Below are 27968 nucleotides of genomic sequence, written 5' to 3'. Positions count from 1 at the left end.
CCTGCTGCGAAGTGCGCAGTGCTAATATTCTATACGCACGGGATCGCGGCAACCTTGTCGGGTTCGGATGGTTTTGTTGATCTTTATGGTTACGGCTTTTAAGTTGCGGCAGAAATGACCAGCAGCTTCCTAAAGAGCACGAGACCTGCTAATCGTGGCATTGCGGGTACGAAGTTGTCACCTCATACTGCAGAGACAGTGCTGTCGTGTGGCGTTTCTGCTTTAGATTATATTCTTGGTGGCGGCTTGCCTCTTGGGGGCATTCTGCTGGTGGAGGAGGACGCTTTCGGTACGTACTGCGGGCAGTTGCTCAAGTACTACGTCGCAGAAGGAATTGAGCAGCAGCACCACATTTATTTTGCTAGCGGAGACGTTGAACCGACAAAGTTTCTTCGCGAACTGCCGAAAGCATTGCAGGTGGATGTTGACAGTGCGGCGCAGCATGCGCCAGCGTCTATCACGAGTGATGGCGACCTGAAGATAGCTTTCCGCTACGAACGCATGGCAAAGCAAGACTCCCTTCTGGACTACGAAGAACTGAACCACGTTTTCGACTTTTCTGCTCGAATCGAAGGCTCGAAGCTCGCCGGTGCTTGTGCAGTCACGTTCGACCCTTGCGAAAAATGGGGAAAAGCTGCTAATTGGCCCGCTGGTGCTGCTGTAGAGCCGAATTACGCGTCTGTGCTCGCCGGTGTGAGCAGACTTGTTGACAAAGCAAAAGTAGAGGAGAACCCGTCGCATTTTGCAGTTAGGATCGCCCTGCAGGGGCTTTGTTCTCCGACATGGGGTTCAGTAGAGGGTTTTACTTCCTTCCTTCACACGTTAAAAGCTGTAATTAGAGGGGAGCCAGTAAGTGTGTTTGTTACAGTACCGGCAGTTATTACAAGGGCGCATCCAAGCGTTCTCCGGCGTTGCCGCCGTTTGGCAGACATCGTACTGAAGATCCAGGCGTTTGAAGACCACGAGCGAGGTGCCAACCCGTTGTACAAAAATTACCATGGACTCCTGCAAATCGTCAAGCTGTGTCGGCTGTCGTCACTAGGCATTCGCATGCCAGAATGTGACTTTCTGTTTCATCAGAGAAGTAAGAAGTTTCTGATTGAAAGACTGCATTTGCCTCCAGAACTCGGCACTGACGAGAAATCAGAATCCAAATTACCGAGCTTGGCATGTGCCAGCAATCAAAAGTTTAGTTTCTGAATATCGAGAGCAGCGATTCAGTGGCTGAGTAGGCATTAAGGTTCCACAAGTTTACTTAGTTTGAAACTAAGCAAAGCAATATATTTTTTTTGGGCCATCAGATAGCATTCTTCAGTGCATTGTATTTCATGTTAAAAAGTATGTTAAATTGTGATCTTGAGGTTGTCAATAATGTTTTGTGTGTGGTAAAATTTTCAACCTGCTGTTTTTAGAAATAACCGAGAACCAACTGCTATTTGCTGGGAATTGAACAGTATTATAGCCGAACTGGTCACTTGTTTTCGCTGACCTACCTGCAGAATTTAAGTGCTAAAATGTATGCTCTGCTTCATATGCTGTGGTGGCTGTTATGCAATCCTCAAATTGCGAAAATTATCTACTAATTCCAGTGCCCATGACTCATAATTAATTACAGGTTCTACTTTTCCTTGGTTGCATTGCCGAAAAAGTTAGTTGTGCATCTGAATCACTTTTGCTTGTTTTCTGAATATGGATTTATGAATTGCATGTAACGGTGAATATGGTGAAATTTTTTTTCTTACTGTAGAGCTTTGCATTAACATCGATTTTCATGTTTACGCACCAATTTTTTATGCTGAATGCTAGGTTATGAGCTTATGAATTTGTGGCATTGTATTGGAATGTAAGAGGTGCATGTAATATTTATTGTAGAAATTTTAAAGAAAATGGTAGGACACCATGCAAGCTAGGAAAACTCAATTTTATGTTCTGTTTTCTTAAAACAACTAGCCTTTCATAATCTTCTTTCCACTTATCTGTCAACAAATACACTTCAGGTATAGAGAAAGTTGTTAAGAATTTATAAAAAAGGCTGAAGCACTTTTGTACATTTAGCTTTTGCTTTGTTGGAGCATTTGTTGGTTGCATGTCTTTTGTTCCTTGTGAATTGCTGTAATAGCTTTAATTTCAAATTTCTGGTGAAGAAGTTCTAATGTGAAACTGCAGATTATGCCATGAAGTGAGAGGCTAAACATTATTTTAGCTTTGCCTCTTTTCACCACTACTGTCGAGCCGTGCCTCTGACATGTGCAATTAGAAGTGGCTTTAAAGCAGTGTGAAATTTCGAACTTTGGTGTACGGTGTGATACCCTCATGGCCAGTGTTGCAGCCAAAGAATGAAAGCTATTAACATGCACTAGTCATGCAATAGCATTTTAAGTACTGTTTCATGTGAGGTAATTGGTTTATGATTACTGTAGCGTTCTGCCTAAATTTACAAATACAACATGAAGGAGGCAGCACGTGACGTGACTCGTGCTAGTGGCAGCCATATGTTGTTGCCTCCTTTACGTTTATAAGGCTGAATTCTAAAGTAAGAATTTTGATAAACTACACTTGTGTAGTGGTGTGTGTGGTTGGTAGGTACATTGATACAGGAACTATGATGAGCCTACTGTTATGGTATTGTGTGAACTTCAGTGCAGATTGGGCATTTACGATTAGTTGATTACCATTGCACCAATTCTGATCCATGGAACTGTCCAGCCTGTAGCTAAGTACAGGACATTGGACAGATATTGCATTTGCCCACAATTGTTGCTCCCCTCTTTGTGCAGTATGTGCACATGGACTTTGTTAAGCTGTTATGGACATTGCATGCTCAGCTGTTTAATTGCCCATTTTTTGTTTCATCTGTGGTTTATTGTAAGCAGGAAATGTCGAACACTTCCATTGCTCACGCTTTTGTACAGGCACACAACTATCCAGCACTGGGCTATGAGCTCGATTGGTATCTTTCTGTATCAAAGTGTATTAGCGCCGTATTCATACTGTTACATTTCTGTTCACTAGGTAAACTATAATGTGCATTAATATGTTCTATAAACAGTTGCTTGATTTTGTATTGTGCTTGACTGAATAAACTCTTTTATGCTGTGTATGGCATCTTTAATTGTGACCACAAGAGCAGTGCTTTGTGTGGGGAAAGCCAATGTGCGATCCCTGCTTGTTTGAGCAACTACTCATGTGGCAAGGTTCTCTGTTATCAACTGTGATCACTCTGTAGTTCTTCTTTGCAAGGTGCCTTGGAAATGCTTTTGTGCATTGTAATAGTATGCTGTTTACTGGAGCGAGTAGCCAATATAGATGTTCATTATATTTATGTGCTGGGTAAGCTGATGCAAAATCAACAAAACCTCGCTATAATATTTACAGAACAGCCATTTTACTTCTCTAATAGCATCATTATTTAAGAGGGTAGCTTTATACATCAGCCTTGTGCACTTATATCTCACTTCAATGTGTGTAACTTGGATTTTCAAGTGTTGCAAGGCAATTTCGGAGCTACCAACTAATGGAATGTAGTCTTCAGCTTTTCTGATGCCATTTTATTTTCTGAAATAATTGCATGTATGAGTGCTGCAATTTGTGTAGCTATATTCACATTGGCTTGCACTTACAGCAGTTTTCTTGCAGCAGTGTTGGTTAGTTACTCATCGATTTGATGAGCACTGTCTTTTTTTCTCTTCTCTTTAGGAAAATCTAAGAATACAACTGGAAGAAGCCAAGCAGTGCTCCTTTCTTAATCAGGTGAGGCTACAAATTCTAAAAAAAAAAAAAATTGAACCCTTTATGTTGCTTTCTTTTTCTTTCACGTTAGTTGCTTTGTCACCACACTGGTGCCAATTGCACAAAATAATGTGCTTGTCTGTATGATGTTGGTAAATGAATGAGACACACTCTGCTGCTTGCCTCTTTGTGCAAGTATGCACATGGTCATGTTGCTAAGCAACACTTCCATTGTCATCCGGGACATTTTGTAATGCAGGTTTTGCCATATCAAATTGCCCATGTTTTAATAACTTGCCTTCATAGATGTGGCAATGTCTTTCTTGTCTCACAATTTTGGTGTCTCTTGCAAAGAATCCCAGTAACCACATTTTTCTAGTCGCTGATCTCTCCCTCTTGGTAACTGGGCTATGGAAGGAGAGTCACTGGGATCTTTGTCAAACAGTAATGTTTTCATGTAGGTAATGTTATTTTGCAGAAAATAAGGTACAGATGTGCGTCAGGCTTGGCTCAGCCACTTCGAAAGTTGCATATTCGTGCCTTTGACAGCCCTCACCAGCCTTGTAGTTTGCACTGCATTCCTAAACCCAAAGGAGGCATTAGCACAGCATTTTAATGCCCTTGCCTAACTGCCGATAAAAATTCAGTGCTGCTTATCTGAAGAATTGCAAGCATTGCATGAAATGTGTTGCTAAAGTGGGCTGTATTTTGTATGTAAAGTGGGCTCGTATGGCGGTTATGATTGTAGGCATCACATGTGCACTTTTCTATACCAGGCATAACTAAACTTGGGAATCTGGTTTTACCTAAACATCCATCAGTAAAAAGAAGGAAGGTTTCAGGACAGTTTTGGCCTTCAAATGTTTGCGCCCTAGGGGGTTTGTAAGGGCTGCACTTGTGTAAGAGCTACACTCTCATTATGGCAGCCGAAAATTAAGAGAGAGGGAGAGATGAAAAACAAATACAAAAAGTGCTGCTCTGGTTTGCACTATAAACCAACCTGCCATATTTTTCTGTGCAGCTACTGGAAGAAAGCGTTTTTGAGTGCACACAATGCTGCATTCAAACTAAAGGTTGTGGCATGTGCTGAGCAGCATGGTCAAGCCATGCAGTCGGCCGTATTTTCAGCAATGACAAAAAAATGCTTGTCAGTCCATACGGAAAGGGGAACTCGTAAGAGCTCATAAACTGTATTATGAAAGCAGTCGCATTTACTCTTTTGGTACAGAGTGACCACAGGGATTATGCACAGCCAGGGAACTTGGCCAGAAACTGCCCACCCACTCTTAAGTGCCACACCTTGTCAAGATTGCAAAAAAGTGCAGCCGTGTGCATGGTATCTTTTTCACTGCGGTGCATTTAAACGCAATGAAACTGCTCTTATTCATTTATTCCAAAGAATGCAGTGATAAAAGATATGAATCGTAATTGTAAATTTTTAGTGCGTCAAAACAATCAGTCAAAAATAATCATAATACAATTTTTGTAACATAGCAGCTTTCATAAAGGCTGTGTATACAAGCTTGGAAAACTTTGTGCAGAGTTGTATGGGAAGTACTTGGGTTAGCATGGAAGATAAATACTCATTCAGCAATTTGTAAGGCACACAAGCAAACAAGGGTGGAGGGGAGCATAAATATGATGCTGATGTCGCATGGCCAATTCGATAGTGATCAAGCCCAATCTGGGTTGAAATTGGCTCCCTCCTGCAGCTTGTGCAAAAGAGCCAATCCCGACCAAGAAAATCAATCCTGATAGGACTTCATCGTGATCAAAAATGTACCTGGCGACACCCGTATAATGTTTACATGTCCACAGTTCAGTAAATGGACACCAAATGTCTAGGCAAATGAAAGAGCCTTGTAGTATTATATTAGAAGTATGGATATGTAATCTCTCTTCTCACGAGTGAAGATTTTGGCACAAAGGAACACTGAAGAAGTCTTGTTGACATTACATGCTTTGTTCCTCTGTCTTATGTTCCACAACATCTGGCAGGCTGTTCTCATTGCACTTTATATAGCAGGCCAAAGCACATAAGAGAATGTCATCATTTGTTAAATTCTGCTCACACACTTGAATTTGGTTGAGCAAAGGCTCATCAAATTACGTTGCAAAGCCCCATTGATCGCATTTGTCACCTTGTCTTGTGAAAAACCACATATACGGCAAACATACTCTGTGCCTCATTAACACAATCTCTAAGAACATTCTCACTTGGTTATCTACATTTGTTCATTGGACTCCGCTTTCTTTTGTTACCCTGCCCCCAATAATTACATTCACATTTTCTCAAATACCAAAATGCACAGACTTTTGGAAGAGGAATGAGTGCTTGTATACTCGAAGCCTAGACAGCCTATGCATTGGCGACCAGAGGGGTAGCCCTATTTCATTCCCTTCATAAGCTTTAAGCCTGTAATACTTCACTGCTCAAAACATGGTGGTCTGCATTTTTGAAGTGGGTATTGTATGCACCTCAGGCACTTTTCTGCTTGCAGTGGGAATTTAGTACACAAACTGCAGGATTTCACTGTGTGTACATGTCGCATGTGACGCATAATCGACGCATTTAACACAGGTTTCAAAATTCTTATATATTTTGTACAGGCAGCACACCTTTTCTCATTTGTAGGTTGCCCGCATCCATCAATGTTGGCTGGCCTATGCTGCTGCTGCCAATGACTTGTGAGTATGCCTAGTGTGAGCTAACATTAAGGTAAATAGGCTCTTTAGTACTGTGGGGTCCTGTACAGTATAAATGTGTGTTCTGCAACTAGCATTATTAGCTGCTGCCTCACTTTTTTGCACGTTTAATATTCTCTGTCAGCCTCTTTACTGTTTTTTGTTCTGAGTGAAAACAAGTTGAAAATGTGTCTTTTTTGTATACATTGCAAAGGCGTTTCTTCTAGGTGTTGAATATGAGCAGAGGCGTTCAGTGTAGAGCATTTCTCTCCTTGCGCCCTCACTTACTCTTTTGTTGCAAGTGTAGAAAGAGGTGCTAGACATCACAATGCATTCACACTATGCACATTAGCAGTTTGTTTCACTATATCTGCCAAAATAATTGGCAGATATAGTGAACAGCATGCGCGGGAAATCTTTGAGGCATTTTGCATAACCAAAAGTGGCGACATGTGCGTCAGTTCTGTGTCCCTCGCGCTATCAACAAAAGAACTGGTTATCTTCTTGGCTGACGCTTATCCTCCTTATCCTTCTTTTTATGTTGTTTCTGTCACATTCAATGATGTCTTTTATGCTGCTTCTGCAAATAAAGCATTTGGTTGCTAGTCAGTGCTCTGTCTTGTGCTCTTTACTCGCTTGTCCTGTGTTGTGCTGTTCCTGTTTTTATTGTGAACACTATGCACACCTATTAGAGAGTTTTAGATTAGGGGACGCAAGCCATTTGCGTCCCCTAATCTAAAACTCTATTAGTTTTCTTTTCTTTAATTTCTCCATACTCTTCATGCACCATCTGTTAATCTGTGTTTGAGTACACTTCAACCCACTTTGGACTGCTTTGTGGTGCACAAGTGTTTAGTGTAAGGGAAGGCCATTGTAATGTGGAGCCTCTAACAAGCATCGAAGGGGTGAACCAAATGTAGAAATGAATTTGATGTGCAAAAATTGTCATTCTTTTCTTTCCTTCTTTCTTTTGAACACGAGTGCATTATAGTGGCACTAAAAAGAAATTTAAGCTTATTGAGAAGTCTAAGACCCAAACTCCAGCTAGCCGATTCCAGTCCATCTTGCATTCCACTTCTGCACCTTCCCTTGAACTGATGCTGGCACTGCTGTTTGGAGTGCAGGCTTGAGTTGATTCTAGTTCCCACTGAGCTCAATCAATCAGTCAATTAATTAAACCAATCAAACAAATAAACAAACAAACACAAAGGGGCACTAAAGCGAAACAATAAATCAGTTTAGACTAATGAAGCATTGTTTGAGGATCCTGCAGGTAGGCATTTCAGAAAAATAGTTTGATCATTAGATGAGAAAATGAAGGTCCAAGTATCAGTATTTGAATTTCACGCCGAAACCCCAGTGCCGGTACGTCAACGTGACGTCGGGGATTCCAAAGTGTGTTTTTGCATTTGGGCCGCGTTGGCTGAATAAAGGTTCCTGAAACTTGCCATGTTTAATATTGGGTTCCTTAAAACACAATGTTGTCAATCTGTACCGCTATATATAATTAGTAGGCCCTAGAAAATGCCATCAAAATCCATGACGTCACAGCCCCCAGGTGCGAGAACTTAAGTAGGCGTCGCCACCGGTATTTCGTTCTTGCGCTTTTTCTGGCTTACCAAACGTCTTATCGTTGTATGAGTGGTGTTTTTGGTGTTGTAGAACGGTAATTTACAGATGCAGAAGAAATCATTTTTCACTTTAGTGTCCCTTTAAGGTAAGGAACCCCAGATGGGTGTTTTAGCATAAGTAGAACCTCAATAAGTCTGAAGGGATGTAAAAGGAAAACATGAGAGACATTCTCACTTTGAAGCTTCTGCATCAATTACCCACGTCCTAGAAAATTTTGGCACCATCTGTTCATTGTTAAGTAAATGTTTAGAAATGGATTAGATTAGGTTTGGAAGTACTCAAAGACTTAATGCAACAATTTTGTAAAGCTCTTCCAGCAGGAAAATGGGCAAAATACGCTAAATGCAGGGATGCCTCAGCAACGTAATCGGCACCACGATTTTATTGCAAAATTCAAGAAGTGAACTTTGGGTGCCCTTTCTTTGCTCAATAATCATGTTTCACATCAAGAAATATAATTACCACTGTTACCTGTATAAATTGGTTTATTATTTTTCTTCAGTGTCCATAATTGAGACCAGCCCCAGCATTGTGCTCTCGGCATGAACATTTTTGTGAAATGCTCGTTCAACGAGTATACAGTAGTACAGTATGCTAGGTTTACTAGTCTATCAAGTTAATTGGAAGCTTTAGCTTGGGGCCAACCTTGATGATGCCTTTTAAACACCTGTAAAATGCAGAAATGCTTTTACGAGACAACCGCTGACTGGTTTGAATGGTATTTGTTTCCTTTTATTTCAGAAAGTTCTAGTTCTAGTCACGATAGGAAGGATAATTCTAATTTGCGGCATAAAATTTTTTTCGTAAATTTAGGAATGTCTGTAAGTTTAAAAAAGTAGAAGCACAAAGTTTACAAATTTTTAACTCTGGACCAAAAACAGATATTGCATTTCTGTAAGCTGCATCCATTAGAACACCTAAAGCAGACAAATTTGATGTATTAATGTACAGGTTAAATGAAGGCATTACAATGTTTACATTAGTTTTGCAAAAGTCTTACCGACAAATTCCTGGTATATTTCAAAGCGGTGTGTAATACATCCATTTTGTTCATTTTAGATGTATTAGATGTAGTTTACAGAGTTGTATCGTTTTTTGTTGCTAACTCTATAATTTGGTTTTTGAAATTTTGCAATGTTCAACAATTTTGATAAGAAAATCGACTACCTAAATAAACAATCTGCTTCACAGTTACTAGATTTTAACCTTTTCGTTTAAATGCAACAAGCCTCATCAAATATGGTGCAGTGGTTACCAAGGAGGGCAATTTCTCCTTTCTCACGTATCTAGGTAGGAGTGCCTGTGCCCCATTCAAGCCCCGTGATTAAGCTTCCGCTTAATCACAGCGCTTGAATGGGAAAATTGTCATCCTCCTGAATGTAGTGTGGAGCTACAGAAGGGAAAGCTTCGCATATGGCAAATCACTTCTGCAGAATTCCGCAAGGTGGGAAAGGTTGCCACACAACTGATTTTCCATATTCAGTGTCCCTTTGCTTCAAGTTGTTGATTAATTGGCCCTTGCGCTGTGATCTGCTAGCCTTCTGGCTAGCTCAGCTGGTAGAGTGATCGCCCCAGACAGTCGTTGGTCCCAGGTTTGAATCCTACACCAGGACATATTTTCTTCAACTGCAAAGCCTTCATTTCTGAGAGACCTGTATGGGTTTCTCAAAAATTAGTCTCAGAAAAGTCGTACATGTACTACACAAACACCATTTAATTTCATTTCTCAGTGCCATCCTGGCCTCTCACCAGGTTGTGGCATTGGAAATACAAGTGCAGTGTATAGATAATTTGGTCTAAAATATTGCACTGATATATGCCTTGAAAACAGCTGCAATTCAAAAGAAAGCCCGCATCCCCTTTATTCAGACCAACCAGCCATCTTGCTAGCGGAGATAGCATTGTTGATCTCGCTCACTATGTCAATGTTCCCACTTGCAGCGCAGAAGTAGCCAGAAGCTATATGAACACGAGGATTCTTGTGGAATGCAGACATGTTTGTGCATGTTACCGAAAAAAAGTGACCAAATGCAATACTTCATATAAAAAATGTAATGGATTACGATTACCAATTACTGTCCTATGAAAGTAATTGAGCAGTCACTAAACTGTTATCATTACTTTTATGTTGTTTTCCTTCCTTCCTTTGTTAGTATAGTGCATAAATGCAGTAAATAGAACGAGCTGGTTTGTCCCTATTGGTGCATCCTGTGCAGCCCTTCACACACTGTATATCTTCACTAACAATTGCTTTTAAAAATTTTTTGTTGGTCATATTCCCTCGTTTTTTTTGTGAAAACACCAGCAGTGACACTGAATACTCTCAAGATGTGCACACTGAAGGCAAAGGCTTTGCTGTAACGTACAAACACCTTGTTCACAAGAATGGGGTTACGCATTTCTGCGATGCTTATGTCTGGGTCCTCTATGAAGCGCAGCACTTCGTTGTTGCTGGGGCTTGGAGAAGGCACTCTCAGTGGGGCCAAGGGAATACTGAAAGAAATCGTCTATAGGTGATTTCCTTGCATCAGCATCCAAAGTGGCCATTGTTATCGACCCAAAGCAATACAAGTTGTGGGTTTGTCTGTCTGAACGTGCGCATCCACGAGGCTACTGTGCGGAACTACCACGAGCATCCTGTTGTAGTTACCGCCAGATTCAAGTACTCAAAGCTGCGTCCCCTGTTACAGCTTGTCTCATCAATAATGTAAATGGTTACACGTAATTGGTTACCGAAAAACGTAATTGAATTACAGTGAACATTACTGAGTAAAAATGTAATCTGTCAATTACAAAACTACCAAAGAATGCAATTGATTACAAGTAAATAATTATGTGTAAATCATTACATGGAGATCTCAATGCAGAGTACGTGAAATTGCTATTACAGATGTGCCACCCAGCAAGAAGGGAAGAGGCGAAAGAAAGGATGCGGGGCTCATTGCCTTTTAATTAACTGTATGCAATTTAACTAAATTTATTTGCGCCTTCCATCTTATCAGTGCATGGGTTGTTTACAACAAGAACAAATAAACCTTAATTTTATTTCTTAAATTATTGTTACAGAAGTGAGTGCATTTCACTTCGCAGGCTGTTGTTCTAGCATATTAGCCACAATTAGTTGGACATTGCCGAACGCCTGAACCGCACATTAACTGACATGCTAGCAATGTATGTTTCCTCCTATCATCGCGACTGGGACATTGCTCTACCATTTGTCACGCTCACCTACAATTGCTCGCGCAACGACACAGCTGGCTACTCACCCTTCTATCTCCTCTTCGGCCGTGAGCAGACTTTGCTTTTCGAGACTCACCTTTCGACCACACTCGACTCGACTCGCCGACAGAGTACACCCAGGATGTCATAGCCAAAACAACCTTAGCACGCCAGATTGCCTGCATTTGTCTTTCTACTTCACAGACACACTAGAAGTGCCGTTACGGCCAGCGCCATCATGACGTGGACTACGAACCAGGTGCTCTTGGGCTAGTTTGGTATCCATCTCGGCGGGTTGGTCTTTCGGAGAAATTCCTCTCCCGATACTATGGCCCTTACTGCATCATTCACCAGGTGACTCCTGTCACATATAAAGTGTCTCTGCTGGATGCCGCCGTGCCTTCACTTCTCTCTGACACCATCCACGTCAGCCGTCTCAAACCTTACCTTTCTCAGACCGATGAGCGGCACCAATAAGGTGCTTTTTCCGACGGGGGTGATGTCACAGTCGGTAATGTGGGAATAAGAGGACACTGATAGTGGCCTTGGAGACGACGAAGAGAGTTTTATTATTATCGCTGCTCTACGCTTGTTGGCTCAGCCATTAAAAGCCATCTGTGAATAGACGCACATTTCTTCCTTCCTGTAACAATATTCTTAAGGAATGACTTCCAGCAGGTTGAGTATGCTAAGTGATGTACATTCTACAAGCTTATTGCCCTTTTAAGCTTCTTTTCTTACTAATTACATAAGAAATGCTTGCCTGTGAGCGATTAAATGAAATAATTTTATGTGATTTAGTATGATATTGAGAAAAAACAAAATTCATTGCAAATTAGTGAAGAATTTGCACTGTGTCGTGCAGTGAAAGTGCTCAGATTTAGGTTCTGTTAGTATCCAGCTAATGGGCAGATATTTTGTACTATACCACAATTTCGTTTTCCTGTTTTCCTTTCTCAGGCCTTGTACTCCAATCAGCATAATCTGCCTTGCTAATGGATACTGCTGACGAGCCTAGCATGGCGTGCCAACAGGTTTGTTTTTGTATTCTTTCTCTCTGTATTTGGGTGTCTTTTGCCAACTAAGTCAAGGATGCTGAGGACAAAATAAAGCAGACTCCTGGTTTCAAAATGCAACCTTTTTGATCAGAGCATTTCATGGTGTTTAATGTTATTGTGGTATGACAGCTGTTTTTACAATTTAGAAACGGGGATAGTAAATGTGGAAGGTTTTTATTTGGCTATCATTAAAGAAAACTGAACACAATGCTTTGGAGAAAATTATGTGTTGAAGGAAGTGGCCTAGTGTGTGTGTGTTGCAGGTATTTTATATTTGGAATGGGTCACCGAGGCCTTACCTCAGTGTGCCCAAATGAGGACAAAGCCGTTTGCAAAAAAGTTACACAACATGTTTAGTACACACAAGAAGGAAAGAAATGGGAAGTAGATTACTAACACTTAGTAAAACAATTAACAGCGGGAGGCAATTGAATGCACATTCATGGGCGAAAACTCGTGTAACAGTATGCAAGAAAGCCAACGGCAAAACACGGTTACTCAAAATTGTTGACCATTATGGGCTCACCCTAGTTCTGGTCGAGTAGAGCACTGAATTGGAGATGGCTGGCATACAGTAGTTCTAAAGTTGGCTGAGTGGAAGTTGGCCCAGCATGAAGAACTTTGCAGATGTCTGCAAACTTGGACCCACAGCCTGACTGTGTGTTCTGCCCACAGGCGAGGCTTAGCAGTCCACAGGCCTTGTGGTAGAACCTTGTGGCCTGGCAAAGTCGCAAAGCGTTCTCTAGTGGAGAGGCATTGGCTGGCCCTTGATTGGTTGCTTCAGTTGGGTGAAGTCTTGGCAGTTCCAAGTCCAAAACACACCACATCTTCAACGGCCAGTCCCGTGGCCAAGCTTCTTCCCCAGCGTCCTGCAACTTCGCGTTACACCAATGGTCTCCGCCTTTTTGTTTTCTTCAGAGCATTGTAATCCCCCAGGATTGGTCTCTTTGGAGCTCTGTGGTTCCCAGCGATTGGTCTCCTCTAGGCTCATTGGTTTCCAGTGATTGGTTCTTTTTTTATTTGTTTTCTTGTCCTGCATTCCCTCGTGCTCTGGTCGTCATCTTTCTTTTCCACTTCACAGAACACTGCACTCATATTCGTGCACTTCACCCACCACAGTGCAACACCTGGTACTGAAGCTCTAGGACTAGTACTCATACTCTTAATAGGGGCGACAAGAAATGTGTTCTGAGTAAGACATGTAGGAGTCTTCTAATATGCAAGCCCATCTTGTGCAGAAATTCCACCAAATATGCCTTTGTTAACATTTGAATGAAATTTTTATTGAGCAACAAGTTAATGAAATTCGCAGATTCTGAGACTTACAAGAAATGATCAAAACAGCTTACTGGGACAATACCCTGTTTCTTGGACAAATCCTTGAGTTGCATGGTTGATTTCACAGCATAAAGGAAGAGATGTAGTATGCCTTGTAGAGCGCACTAACATTGCTCAGTTGTTCTAGAAAAATAGTCATGAAAGTTCATGGTCTATTGTCATCAATTGTTTTTTTAGGGGGGATGTGGCTTTGAAAATCAACTTCCTTATTTCTTCATGGATATTGGTGAAAATTGGCACAAATGTTTAGAATGTCTCCCTGATGCTTCCATAAACGTTTCAGATTGACACCTTGAGAACATTTTATTGAGCAGAATTTTTCTCCCTTGTTTCTCCCTTGGAACTTTGTAGAAGGCCTGGGGAGCTTACAAAACGCGATGGAAGACTTGATGAGTATTGACCGTATAGCTAAATGTGTGCTGAAAAGTGTGACAGTCTGGATTTCGTTTTTTCACAACACAAATTTTTTTGGAGTGTAATTTTTTATGTTACCTTCGCATAAAGCACACTTTCGGGGTGAACGAATAGCAACATCATAAATTTATAAAAAGTCAAGATACAAAAGCAAGACTGTCACGCCCTGCGCTGTAGCCCAAGGAATGTGACAAGAAAAAAGAGTCAAAATAGGCTGAACAGTAACAACGAAATCAGCTCCACAAACTAAGCAGGAAGGAAAAAAAAAACAATGGAGAAAACGGCTCTCAAAGTTTCACCTTCTTTTCAGTTCTCTAAAAGGCACCAAATTTGTATTGTTTGGTGCGTTTTGTGATGTGGGGCTTCTTGGACATGTGTTCTCTTTTCTGGTGTGCCTTCGTCCCCCCTCCCCTTTTTTTGTATGGCATTCTTTGCTGCTGCTCTACAACAAAGAACACGGTGCTTGGGTTTCAAACCAAGTGAGGTGCACAACTCTGTGTGGACAGGAATACAGTTCCAGTGTTATACCTGAAGACTGCCTCATTGTTAGCAGCCTCCTGTGCAATCAGTGAGGCATTTTTTTCTTTTGGTAGAAATGACCATGTTACTGAGTGAAGGTTCTCAGCATCCTTCCGAGTCATCTTCCCTTGGCAATGGCTGTGGGTCTTAGGATCAGAGAACCACTGATACATATGCAGTTGTTAGGTGCTTTCCAGCTTGTACTTTTGTATAATGCCTCACTTCTGCAGCCAGGTTTCTGTGCCAGCCCAAGGGGCCTAGTGAACAGAGCTCATGATGAGGTACTCTTTATGAAGGGGTGGTATGATTAGTGTTGTTATGAGATATTGTGGCCATATGATAATAGAGTTGACGCTCGATGTGCTTAGTCGCACAGTCCGAGGTGCCGACATGCGAAATGCCTAGCCCCGTACTAAAGGAGTTGACACTCCATGTGCTTAATCACGCAGTCGGAGGCACCGATGCGCGAAATACTTAGCTGTGGGTCTGAGGATTCCGCATGCGAAGCTTGGTCACCAAGTCTGCGTCCCCGTTACTCGGAATGCTTAGCCACAGGCCTTACCTTTACAATTGAAGGGATTGGCCACGTAACTGTGATATTTGCGTAGCGCCCGTTTTGACACTCGTCGAAATTACGGAGTGTGGAGATTCTCCAGACCTTAATGCCATCCAGATTATCAATGCAGAGTAGCACATCAATAATGACAGCTCTTAGCTGACTTTTAATGATGATCTTGGCAGAAGAAAGATTCCCAGAAGGTTTGTGGTAATTGCTTTCTTCTTGATGGCACTGCACCCATAACCAGGTGTTGGTGGGGATTGGTTACCACCTTAGTTACCTTGTTGCCTCCAAGGTCCTGAGGACCAGTCATTCTTCTTGTTTCCAATATTTGGCTCTGTGTAGTTTTTTTTTTTTGTTATTCAGAATAAAAATGCCCCTAAAAGGAAGATGCTTTAGGAATGTTGAGAATATCAAAATAACTGTGATAGTGAAACTGGGCAGTGTGCAATTTAAACAACTTTAAAAGCAGCCTAAATTGTGTTAGAACAATAAAAATTAATCAAAGGAAAGGTGGGGGCTCCTCTCAAATACTATAAAAAAAATTTTTGTTGATACATTGGGGTCTTACTGCACTTGCTGCAGTTCTTGAACTTCGTAGTTTTATCGTTGGCCAACTGTATTTGGTATTTCACAAACTTGTTCTGAATGCATACTTATTGCAGTTGGTCGGCATTTTTCGTGCCTGCGTCCGTCAGTAAAAATGTGGGCCGATCTCAGTGGTAGTGCAGGGCGAGGAGCAGTGGCTTGTACCGCTGTAAGGCAGGGGCTTAAGCACTCAGCAAAATGATGCGAACAGTGCATACCTTCTTTAGAATCACGTATGCAGCATACAGAACAGCATACATTTCAATAAAGAACAAGCACAGAACAAAGCGCTCCTGATTACAATGCGAAACGCATAGCGCTCCCTGCATATGTGAAAGATTACCGTTGCGCAAGCTGCCACACCGATGGCAGCTTGCGACATGGGGAGTGACGTCCCTAGCCTTTCGTATATAGAAGAACCAGCCTAGCAACTGATTTCAACGTTGTTGCAGCATCTCTATGGGCAGCGGCGTGCTGTGAAAATTACTGTTACTCCCATCACTACCATTACTCTAAATTACCATTACTACCATTACTCTAAAGCAATAAAGCATTGCATACCCCCCTCAGCAGTTGTAGAGGCGGTTTTCAACAGCTTCGCTGGACATCCAGTTTCGCAATGCCGGGGTGGCGAGTCAGTTTTTTATTTGCAATTTCTAAATGCATTTACAGCTTTGTTGTACAGCCTGTGAATTGAATGCTTCCATCTCTTTTTCCAATTAGTACTGAGCTGCAGTGCAGCCTATAACGAATCTGGTAATTGAAACATAGGGCGGGTCAGGGTTAAGTGTGGGGAGGTCATGAAACCTAGCAATGTTTGGTTAGTTCGAAAATATCACTATGAATGTGCTACAAATGTAGCACCACCACTGGATTGGCTTACCAGTAGAGGAAAATGTGTTGGCATTGATTTTGTGCCTGGGTTGACATGGTAGAAGCACAATATGCTGAACGCTGCACCACAGGTGCACTTATAGGCACTGCCATAATATTACTTGAATTTAAATCACAACAGCAGAAAGTGATTTGGATTGGAATATCAGCATAAAGGGAATGAGTGCAATGTTAAAAAGAAAGGTAAAAAAAAGTTGGCAGGCCATAATTGTAGCTGAACTTCAAACGTGTACTGACATGAGCATTTTCTCTTTTTTTTTTTCCTTTAATGAATAGCTGTTGACCTTGTAATTATGGCATGAAAACAATATTTCTCCAGAGTGCAACAAATTATTACATCACCTTTTAATTTGACTAGCTCAAAAAGCTCGCCAAATGCAGCACAACTTCTCACCAAACACAGCACTCGGTCTTCTGCTTTGCATGTGAAGCAGGAGACTGATACATAAACATTGACAAATCTGCATGGTTAAGCATGTAATAAATTGATAGAAAATGTTTAAACATCAACTAAAACTGCAGTAAAATGAAAGAGGGCTTACAAAAATAATTCGATCTCCTTGGGCCAACTTGTCCCCTTTTGCAGCGGTGACTTAGGTGCAAAGGGACAACATGTTTCTAAGTAACTGGCTATTTTCCACAGTTGTGGGGCCATCTTTGTGCAGTGCCATAGAGGCTCCTGGTGAATGGTCGATGTTGCCGTGGGTCGCCTGAATGTGCCATGATTCTGTGCAATGGGTAAGGGACGCAATGTAACGCGGTGGCACAGTCACAAAGCAAGAAACATGGGCATACCTCACAGGCACTAGCAACTTCTTTACTTCTACTCTCTTATTCTTTATTTGCTTCTCTAGTGAAATAGTTATTTTCAGCGCTTGTCTTCCTCACTTCAAGCACAATAACCTGTTCCTTCTACAGGCTGATAAAGAGCCCACTTTTGTCATGCAGAAAGGCATGTGTAATGAAAAAAAAAAGAACACTGCGGGCAATCCACAAGAATCTTGTTCTCATAAAGATCAGTAATCCAAAAAACTAAGAAGGCTTTCTTTAGATTTTGTGAACAGAACGACCTGCAGCACCTCACTAAAAGCATTAATAAGAGCATATGCAGTTCCTTGACTGTAATTTTAGTGTAAAGATGCACAAGCAAGATATCCCTGGAGAGCAATTGTTTGTAAGCATGGCACATGGCAAATTCAAGTGAGCAGGTTCTTGTGAAAAACCCTAAAATATCTTCATATTCATCTCTTTCTCGTAGTAAACTGATGATATCACGAGATTATTCTTGCAAAATCGGAGCATACATTATGGTTTCTCTGCTGATGTTGAAGACTTGATTTATTTTGTGCCACACAAACTGTTTTTAGCTGTCAGAATTGTATAAATGTCAATGGCAATGTTCTTTTCAAAACACTATTCGGTATGAGCATGGAAAATGTTTTGGCTTTACTTGAAACCAAACTGAAGAATGCCTTTATTTCATTTCACAATTGGCTGTTTTCACAAAAGAAGGGTATTTGTATAGGACCATGCATAGCACCATTGTTTGTGACATTTCCCTCTTAAAAATTGATATAGTATTATTTGAAAACTGCTTTCGGGGTATACATGTGTGTAACATCTTTAGTTATATGGACAACTTTAATTGTGATAAACTGAGTTAACAGCTGTTTTCAGATTGAAAAGGATTTAAACGATATCAAACATTACAGCAAAGGCCTTCTTAGCACGTTTCAAATTTTAGGTTTACGACTCATATTTTTAAGGACCATGTCTGCTGGTGCTATTCACCATGAGCAAAGAAAGAGCTGCCCTATGACTACACTCACTATAAGCTTATGAAAAGAGGTATTAGTAAATTTTGCATGGTGTAAGCACTCAAGAGGTCATGTGTTTGCAAGATGCAGGTCAGTTTTAATAATCATTTAACTGCGCTTTCTAAACAGCTTTCCTTCATTCAGTGCTAACATCAGTGGCTGAACCCTTGCTGCAGAATTGGAAAGTGGACATGCCAGCACGCAAGAGCCAGTGAGCAGAGTGGTCAGGGGCCAGATGTTGTGACCTATGTACAAAAGATGCGCACACTTCGAAAAAAAAAAAAAAAGTGGGGAACAGGTGTAGAGTGCCTGTTGTGTTCTTCAGCCCCAACACACTAGCCCAACTTCATGGGCATCTAAGGTAGGCTGCCAAGTGAAGCCATATTCACACGATAAATATGCTCAGCACTCTACATGCCATCATGCAGTGACGGAGGTCCCTCCACTGTTCCTTCATTTGCATGGTCGGTTTTAGGGGTGTCAGTGTTACCAGATGAATTCAGCTGGCACGGGAAGCGCGAGCATCCAAGTGCTGCTGCATGGATAAAACTGCCAAGTCTATTATTCAAGGGCACAAAATACAAAAGCTAGTATTTCCTCCATCAACATGTAATTTTGACAGTGATGTGACGCTGTTGAGCTTGCAGTTGACTTGACAGCCAGTGTGTGCAGTGCATCACTTTCCAAGCGTATGGACCTTCCATAATCCCTCCTAGACCCAGCACATTACCGATGGCAGTGGGGTGTCGAATGAAAACTATAAAGGATGGCAGGCCGAGTTAGCCCCAGGGCTGAAGAAAAATCTCCTGAGCCACAAATATTCAGAACTCAGCAGCTTGAGGCAGAATGGGAAGAGGTATGAGAGCACTGGCGTCGCCTTGAAGTGCAGGTGAAAGAGGTGCGTGCATTGTCTGCACTTTGGCAACAGAAAGAGTGTATTCCCCTGGAATGCAGCGTAGTCTAACGACTGCCGAAATGGTGACACAGCAAGGATATATCGTTGTGGTCAAGTTGGTGACGGAGCACAAAGACACAGTTCGACGTAGTAGTTCTGCGGAAACCCACATGGTGGAGAGAAGCAATGAATAAAGGGAAAATCAGACATCCACCTGTTCGTAGCAATTGCTACAAAGGAAACCCATACGGGTTCCTCGAAAGAAAAGCCTCATAGTTGAAGAGAAATTCGTCCTGGTCCGGGACTCGAACCCGGGACCACCGCCTTTCCGGGGCAGCCGCTCTACTATCTGAGCTAACCAGGCGGCTAGCAGATGGCAGGGCGAAGTCGAATTTGGCGACAACACGAAGCAAAGGCAAGAGTTTGACATAGTAGTTCTGCGGAAACCCGTAAGGTGGAGAGAAGCAATGAATAAAGGGAAAATCAGACATCCACCTGTTCGTAGCAATTGCTACAAAGGAAACCCATACGGGTTTCCATACTTCACATCTGAAGCTTTGCAACACTTGACTTACATTTTGTAGTGATTGCATTAAAAGTCAGTGAAATTAATTATTTATTACCTGTGCTCTTCACGAATTGAGGTTTCACACCATGATTAGCAAGTTGACAGTTACATAATAAAAAAGTGAGATAAGGTTTTTGTGTCATTACTTCTTTAAGACTGAGCCGACGAATAACTTTGTCAAAAGCAGCACTTTTCACATAAAATTGCACATAACAGGGGAGGAAGAGGAAAACACGTTGCTAAGCTAGTTGGTGCATGATTAATTACCAAAATTGTGGCACAGCAAAAGACAAGACATGACAGAAGCAACTGTTTGTGTTGCTTCTGTCATTCCTTGTCTTTTTCTGCACCACAATTCTGGCAATTAAACACTCCAAACTTTCCGTGCCTTAATAAAGAACAAAAATTGTACCAAGGTTCCCAGATATGTGGCTTGCAGGCAAGCCATATTTCCAGTGCAAGCATTCAAGCAGCTGAAGATGAAAAGAAAAATTGCACACAGACCACATAGTATCAAAAACTCCAACTAGAAGCAAATTGATGGATCTATTCATCACCTGTTCACACTGCAAGGTACTTTGCTTATGAAGACTATAATTGTCAGTGGTACAGGTAGGGTCGGTGACTAAATTTGGTGTGGATGGTACAAGGAAAATGGGGACAAAAGAAAAAGAAATTGTGGAGACATGATTGAGACGTGTAGCGCTAATTTGCAACTGTGTTCTGCCGGCTACACCCGGGGGGGTTGGGGGGGGTGGTGACAGAAGACCTATGGGCCCCGAGTGCCAGACGACCTAGCTACGCCACTGTCTGTAGGTATACCATGATTCTGCAATACAAACTCATCAGTTTGACTATAGCATGTTCCTTCTTTCCCAGTGCTGTAAAGATTTAGTGAGTACACAGCAGCAAAAGCTAACTGTGAGGCAGCACAAAGGCAAAGTAAGTAGAATTCAGGGAGATCTGCACAACTTCCAGCAGTTAAACATTCAACAGCTGTTGTAGTGTTGGTTGTTGTATTGAACGAGAGGAAGGGGAACTGAGGGGCCCAATTTTTGTTCATCACAAACATACAAAGCCAACAGGTGATGAAGCCAAGGAAAGCATAGGGGAAGTTATTTCTAGTGTTTCATTGATGTGTAGAAATGATCAGTTAAAGGGCAATTAAAGTCGATGAAAAGACAGCTTGCTGCCGGTGGAAGCCAAACCCACAACCACTGCATTACATGTTTATTGCACGACCAAATGTGCTATGGTGGCAGCTGTTCCCCCATCCACATTCTTTGGTACTTATGTATGTGTGCGAGATCTAACTTGGGGAGTGTTAGCCAGCACCACTCCAGGTGATTGTGGAGGATGTGGAACAAACATCCTTCTGACCGATGACGTCACATACTACGTAAACTTTAGGAGCAAGCACATGTCCAAAAACACTTGTATGCTACCTGAATGCATCAAACCTGCCATCGTTTAGACGCTTGCTATCCAGTGAACGAGAAGAGAAAGAATTGAGGGGCCCAGTTTTAGTTAATCGCAACCATATGTAGCCAACAGATAATGGAGCCAAGGTAAGCATAGGGAAAGTTATTTGTAGTTAATTGAAGTGTAGAAATAAATTAAAGGGAAATGAAAGTGGACAATAAAAACAAAATAACTTGTCACCTGTGGGAACCGAACCCACCTCTGCATTACATGTGCGTTGCACTACCAATTGTGCTATGTGTATGTCGCGCTGATCAAGTAACACAAAGGAACAGTTACACAGAAATATAAACCATTGCACAAATGGTTTTCTGTGCCAGTGTGGGTGTGTTACCTGAGCAAAGCGGCTTATGACAAACAAGACATGCCATACCAACTAGCCCCTGTCAAAGCACTTTTAAAAGGACACTAAAGGCAAATATTAAGTCAACATGAACTGTTAAAATACCATTCCAGAAACCAGCGCCTGACAGACGGCACTAAGGTAAAGGTATTTTGCAAAAATGCAAACGCACGGCTTTAGAAAAACTGAGCTAAGACGGAGCATTGGATTCTTCACTGCTACTACTCTTGGTCAAGTGGCGTGGACCGTTCGGGCATCTTGCGGCGTCACAGGCACTTGGAATTATCTGCTACTTGCAGTTTGTGTGAGTTTCGTGAGCCAACAAAACCAGTGCAGCACTACGCAATAACGGACCTACTGAAATTCGAAAGCGTGGGCAATGCAGAGTTGAGCGAAAATGAAACATTTTGACCTCCTGCGTCATTGTCAAGTGTAACGTCAATGAGTTCCTTTTTTCTCAGAATCAAATAGAACTGGACAAGTAGCATTTCCTTCCGTCTAATCATGCGATGCAATGATCATTTTATTATGAGTGGTTGAGTACTAGTGACAGTATTATAATGAGCGCCTACATCATTGGGTTAGTACTTGAACGTTCCGTTCCGTGCCGTTATTCTTGTTTATATTAACCTACTGCATTAGCTGATGAGAAAGCAGTTGCATTTTATATGTCAGATTCCTAATTATCACCACCTTTTGACTTTACGAGGCTCTGCTGCCAATCAGTTATATGGCAGAGAAATTTGTGGTGTGAACAGTGTCGTTGCAATGGACGAGTAGACATGGCACTGGCTTTCCTATGTATAGGTCTTGGTTTCATATTTTATAGGCTCTGAAAATGTTTATATATTTGTTCATCTGTTTTGATTTTAGAGCACAGCTCTTAAGCACCCATTCCCGAGTTTAGCATCAGTGTCCCTCGGTGTCCTCCCTCGGCTTGACCGAGCGAACGAGCAGAACGAAGGATTAAAGAGGGAACGGAGAGCGCAGCGGGGGATGAAAGACAGGGTTAGCGAAGAGAGTGTGAGGATTAAAGTGGAGGAGGTGGGTATGGCGAAAGCGTGATAAGAAAAGCGTAGTGCTGCGCAAGACGGGCTCTGCAGCGACAGCAGCTACAAGATAGCGCCAGAGTAGTGTACTGTTGTCTGTTCACCGATGGCATGCGGCAACTGTGTCCACCGATGCCATATATGGAAACAAAATGCTGCATGAGCGGTGGTCTGTCTGCAGCAGTGGCTGTGAATCATCCCCACGCGTCACCCATGCACTGCCTCTCGCGGTCTCCCGATTAGCGAGGCAGTCACGCCAGACTTGTTCCGTTTGCAATGTGCTCCTAGAGACAGATTGTCCGCAGCAGCCAATGTATTGTGAAATGAAAACACGTGTAGAGATGCGTTCAGAAATCGCATTAGCAAGTATCATAATCATTGGTGAATGTTTTAGTGAAACGAAGGTCAGTTGTTAAGCGTTCTTCATTTTCTTCCTATTTTTGTGTGTCACTGCCTGATGACTTGCATCAACAGATCCACACATACTTTTCTTCTGAGACATTATGTTTGAGTACAAAAACCATTAAAACTGTTAGGTGCTACACAGCATTTGCATGCTGCTTAGTTATGTCAAAGTTCATTCGTGTTTAACTAATGTCAAGATGTTTAATTTTACTGGAAAGCCTACAAGTGCAGCATGCCGGATAGCTTTTTTCGTCAGAAATTTTTAGACTTTGTTCACACAACATTGTTCTGTCAACTTGGTGCGCTTTTATTTAATAAAACAAGCTATCTAAAATGTTCAAATTGCGCCTTATGTTCTCCTTTAAAGGCCAAGTAAAATGGTGTAAAGCTTATGTATCTGATAAGCCAACATGCTTCAGCCATTCAAAACTTAAGGGAATGTTGCTGTGTAAGCATTTTGTACATTGAATGCAGAAAAACCTGCATCAAAATTTTTTTCCGTACCTTGTTCAGCTTTCTGATTTGCACTTAAGAATCAAAAACATGTTACACAAGTTTTGTGGTAGAGTACATCAAAGTTGACACTTCTAAAAGGCCTAGATGCATTGCTTTACGGAAAGGCTTTGCTTTTGAAATATACATATATCTCACAAATTAAGTCTTTTAGCAAAGTAGAATCATCATTGTTTACAAATTACTATGGTAACATTAAAATGCCAGTGCTTACAATTTGTCATGCCAGAACTTTAGAAATGTCCGTGTTAGAAACTGAAATTAATTTTTCACATCACTAGTAACTTATTGACAAAAATATACCATATATACTTGTGTAAAAACCACACTTCTTTTCACATTCTTCTTGAGGAGTGGCCCTTACACATGGGTGAGCCATTTTGGTACAATTTTTCTGGTTGTGTGTAACCCTTATGATTCCTTTGCATGAAAACAGTAAAGACTATTGTTTTCATAACAAATTTATTTGTTCCTGCATGCATGCCATGCATGCCATGCATGCCATGCACCTCATGCTCGTCTAGTCCTCACCACTGTTGCTGCTGCCACTACTCATGCTTGATTTGGCACCACATTCACGGATACGGTTGTCCTGTCTGCCATCCATGGCGCTAGAAATGCCTGTGACTCAAGCTTTTCACAACATTGCTTAAAGACCTCATGGACTAGCTCGAATTGGGGTGTGAACCTTTTTCAATTTTGGAGTGCAATTCTTAACGAGTGCAGTCCTTACTCGAGTGCATATGGTAATTGAGGTTTTATGATTTACCTGCCCTTATTGCCTTTAGCTCATATTCATTTCATTACAGATAGATAGTAAAAGGCTTGACCATGCTTATACGTACGTCCCTTCAAGATGCACAACCTTTCATTACTTTTTCTTGCACTTCTAAACTAAGTAACTGTGCGATGTTGTTTAAAACAAAGGGGAAAGTAGGAGAGAATAACTTTTTTCGTGTCCAACTTTTTCATTCAGTATGTAGTGTAAACGAGACAAAAGGTCACAGAAGATGTAGATTGAATTGACTAGCAGTGGATAAGGGAAGCTTCAGCCCAGTGCCAACATTTTGGCATGGGGACTTGCCTTTTTCAGAGCAAGAGCCTTTGTTCGCCAACTGATGATCATATTCAGTGCAGTTAGATTAAATAAACCATTTACTGTATTTCATTATTCTGTGCTTATAGTCCACAGATTTGTGATACAACTTTCTTTCTACATTATTTCCTTGCTTTTATTACGTAGTATAAAATACAGAAAACGGATAGCAGATTTTGCAAAAATTGTCACTTTATATTTGTCTTGCGCTTGTACTACTTAGTCAGTTACTTGTGTTGCATATAATTTGCTATTTCTTGCATTGGGTCTTCATGCTAAGATGTAGTTCAAATGATATTGTAGTGATACTGAAGTCACTTTTACAGATGAGAAAAAGGAAGTCGCTATGAAATATCAGGACATTTACTTAGCATGACTGCAGTCAAAAAGGTTATGCACATTAGAGACTGCACTACTTCTTAGGGGTGACTCAAAGGCTGGTTTGCAACATATCAGTGTAAACAGGATTGTATAATGTTTTGATGTAAAGTTTAGCTGGAAAAGAGGTCATTATTACGTGGTTATTGTCACGGAGCAAGGATGGTTACAGCAGCGAAGAAAAGTTTTCTTAGATTTGAAAGAAAAAATATACTACCTAAACCTTCAATATTATTGAACAGGTGCGCAGTAATAAGCTGTTTTAGCACAAGATGCCCTTATTGTGCTCCTGTCACTGCTACTGCATAACTGCCAGGTGGCTCTATTGTGCACGTGGTTTGTGGATTTTAATGCACTGCTTGGCATGGGGCCAGTAGCTAGTTTGAAGCCGGACTTTCATTCACTATGCAAATTGTGCCATCACTTCCTTTCCACATTTCACCACTGTACCCTGAAATGTACTGTTCTGCTCGCAGTTATCAGCCATGCTGCCTCTGAGAAGACACTAACTGTGGCAGCTTATTTTTATAGCGCTTTTGGAAATAGTGTTCACACTGCATTGTGCTGCAAATGGTTGGAAAGCTCCCTGACTGCTTTTCACTCGCAAAGCTAAATGGACTTTGCACAGAAATAATGTTTTAGGGAGGAAAGGGGGGAGGACACTGCTGATCCATAAATTCTAAACATAAGTATGTTGGCTGTGTCCAAGACGGTCATACGTTTTTGGTTTTCTTAGTTTTGGCACACAACTTTGTGAGGTGTTTCAGTGCTTACCTTATTATGTACAACTCCTAATGGTTGCGTTGAGTTGTCTAATTAAAAAAGCAAGTCTTTTACTGATGTTTATTAAAGGGGCTCTGAAACACTGTCCCAAGTAGTCATAGAATGACCTCACTAGAGGATTATGTTGCCTCACGGATCTCCTGCTGAAAAGATTTTCAAATCCTTCAAGTATGAGCAGAGTTGGAGGTTACCATTGCATCGGCCTGCGGCTTTTTCAATCCATTCGTCTTCATAGCGCGCTGGAAGCTAAGCTACACTTCGCGATGGCAAGGGGGCAAGGCCCCGCTGTAAAGTGGGGCATTTTCTTTTTTTTCTTTTCTTTTTTTTTTCTACAACGCTACTTTTTGTTCAGTCATGCATGGTGCCCTCTCAATGCGAGATGGGCAGCGGGCTGCCTCTTGTCACCATGCACCTGTAGCTTTGTCAACCTCAGAGACCAATCAGACCACACGGTTGTCAGAACGTCTTGCTGACCAGAGGTCTTATCGTGGTACCCCATGGTGGCCACAGTATCTTCGCCATGCAGCAGACGCAGCTGCATGCAACTGCTGTGTGTATAGTGTAACGTTTACTATGGGCACACTAGGGCTGGAGTGCGGGCTCATGTGCTCGGTGCTATGTCTGGTCGTGCTACGTGGTCCAGACCAGCTCATCCTGCACGAGCTTGACTGACAGATAGTAGCCAAGTCCAGATAGGGCATTTTGAAGGGCTATCATTGTCTTAATACGAAGTGATGTCTGCCAAGGCGTATAGACGAGAGTGAGTATGCGCTGCCGCTCATGAGGTGTGGCAGGTATAAAGTACATAGAAGTTAGCTAGTGCATGCAAGCAATCGTACGTGTAGTCTGTAAGAGGACTATATGCATTGGTGAGAATTGTCGTAGAGGACTCAGTGCAAAGCAAGTGACTGACTCAGGCATGTAATGTTTGAAAGAGCACACATGTAGTGCGCAGGATGCTGCCTCATGTGGTTGGAGGAGAAAACACAACATTAGGTGGATGACTGTTGATTGAGACTGAAAGAACAAAGATGAAGTCCTTTTTTGGTCTTTTTGAGATTGCGCTTATAATTTTCATTTAACTTAGATCTGGCAATTATAGTATTACAGAGAATGTTCTCACGATCACGGAATCCGCCAGTGACTATTGGGACCACTTGCTCCCGCTTGCAATGTAGCTGCTACCGGCACTGCGAAGGAGAGAGGAAGCAATTTTTTTACCGTTTTTGAGACGAGATTGTGAATTCTCTGCTGCATGCAGTGCAATAATATTTGGCTCACATGTTTACAGAAGCCTTGTCTACAGATTGGCAGTGCTTTCTTATGTTCAAAAAGTGTCTCAGGGCCCCTTTAAAATCAGTGGTTGTCTTACAGTATTGAAACAAAAGGGAAGGGGAGGTGGTATGATATTGTTAGCCATTCACTGATGGCTCCTGTCTAGTGTATATCTTTAAATTTGGCTTAAGAATGTATACTTATGTTATTGTGATTTATTTTTTCTTTTCTTCATTTAAGGATGTGACAATTCCATAACTGCGCATTCATTTGGGCCTGTGTGCTTTGGCCTGGAGCTGTAGTACCAAGCATTCTTAACGGACCTTGAGGACAGATTCAATTCAGTGTAAGTCAATGCATTGTCATGACAGGCACATTACTCCTGGACTGGCAGGTATGTTACCCTTATATACACTGGAGCTTCAGTAAGCTCTAAAGCAACATAAAAGTCAATAAGTGTTTTCATGGCTCATCTGCTTTGATAGGTAATTATAGAAGCCATGATTAACAAAAACAGCAGGATTTGTGAGCTTTATGTAAGCTGCAAGACATTTTGCTCCACAGTAAGAAGTAACCATCGTTTCATTACTGTTGGAGCAACTAGTTTTGGGAAGAGAAATGAGAAACAAATGAAAATTATTGCTATGGGCAGTACCTTGAATCGCCTGCTCAGTCCACACACTGTGTACTGGTAGAAAGGTGTCACTAAAGATCACATTTAGTTGTTAA

At 41.6% G+C, this 27968-nt stretch overlaps 2 protein-coding genes across 13 annotated transcripts in view; both read left to right on the top strand.

Annotated features, from left to right (window-relative positions):
- The window catches only part of LOC135901256 (uncharacterized), a 73249-nt gene that overhangs the window by 157 nt on the left and 45124 nt on the right, over positions 1-27968 (top strand). For 7 of the 12 annotated variants that reach the window (XR_010564061.1, XM_065430995.1, XM_065430988.1 and 4 more), the window contains exons 2-5: positions 3697-3750; positions 6365-6417; positions 12226-12299; positions 27480-27585. Coding sequence is in view for 2 of the 12 variants with exons in the window: in XM_065430984.1 (XP_065287056.1) it covers positions 12261-12299 (39 nt within the window). In the remaining 10 variants the exon portion in view is untranslated. Of the gene's footprint in view, positions 1-26; positions 167-3696; positions 3751-6364; positions 6418-12225; positions 12300-18927; positions 19472-24231; positions 24378-27479; positions 27586-27968 lie in introns of those variants that run through there. The other 5 variants (XM_065430984.1, XM_065430989.1, XR_010564063.1 and 2 more) reach the window with 4 other exon arrangements.
- Positions 115-3098, top strand: Elp4 (Elongator complex protein 4). The gene has a single exon (XM_065431002.1). It carries the CDS (start codon positions 115-117, stop codon positions 1198-1200), a length of 1086 nt encoding a protein of 361 aa, XP_065287074.1. The 3' UTR covers positions 1201-3098.

This window comes from Dermacentor albipictus, chromosome 1 (genome assembly GCF_038994185.2).
Source record: "Dermacentor albipictus isolate Rhodes 1998 colony chromosome 1, USDA_Dalb.pri_finalv2, whole genome shotgun sequence".
Lineage (NCBI taxonomy): Eukaryota > Metazoa > Arthropoda > Arachnida > Ixodida > Ixodidae > Dermacentor > Dermacentor albipictus.
Note: the sequence above shows the minus strand (reverse complement) of the source record. Positions and strands in the feature narration are given on the sequence as shown.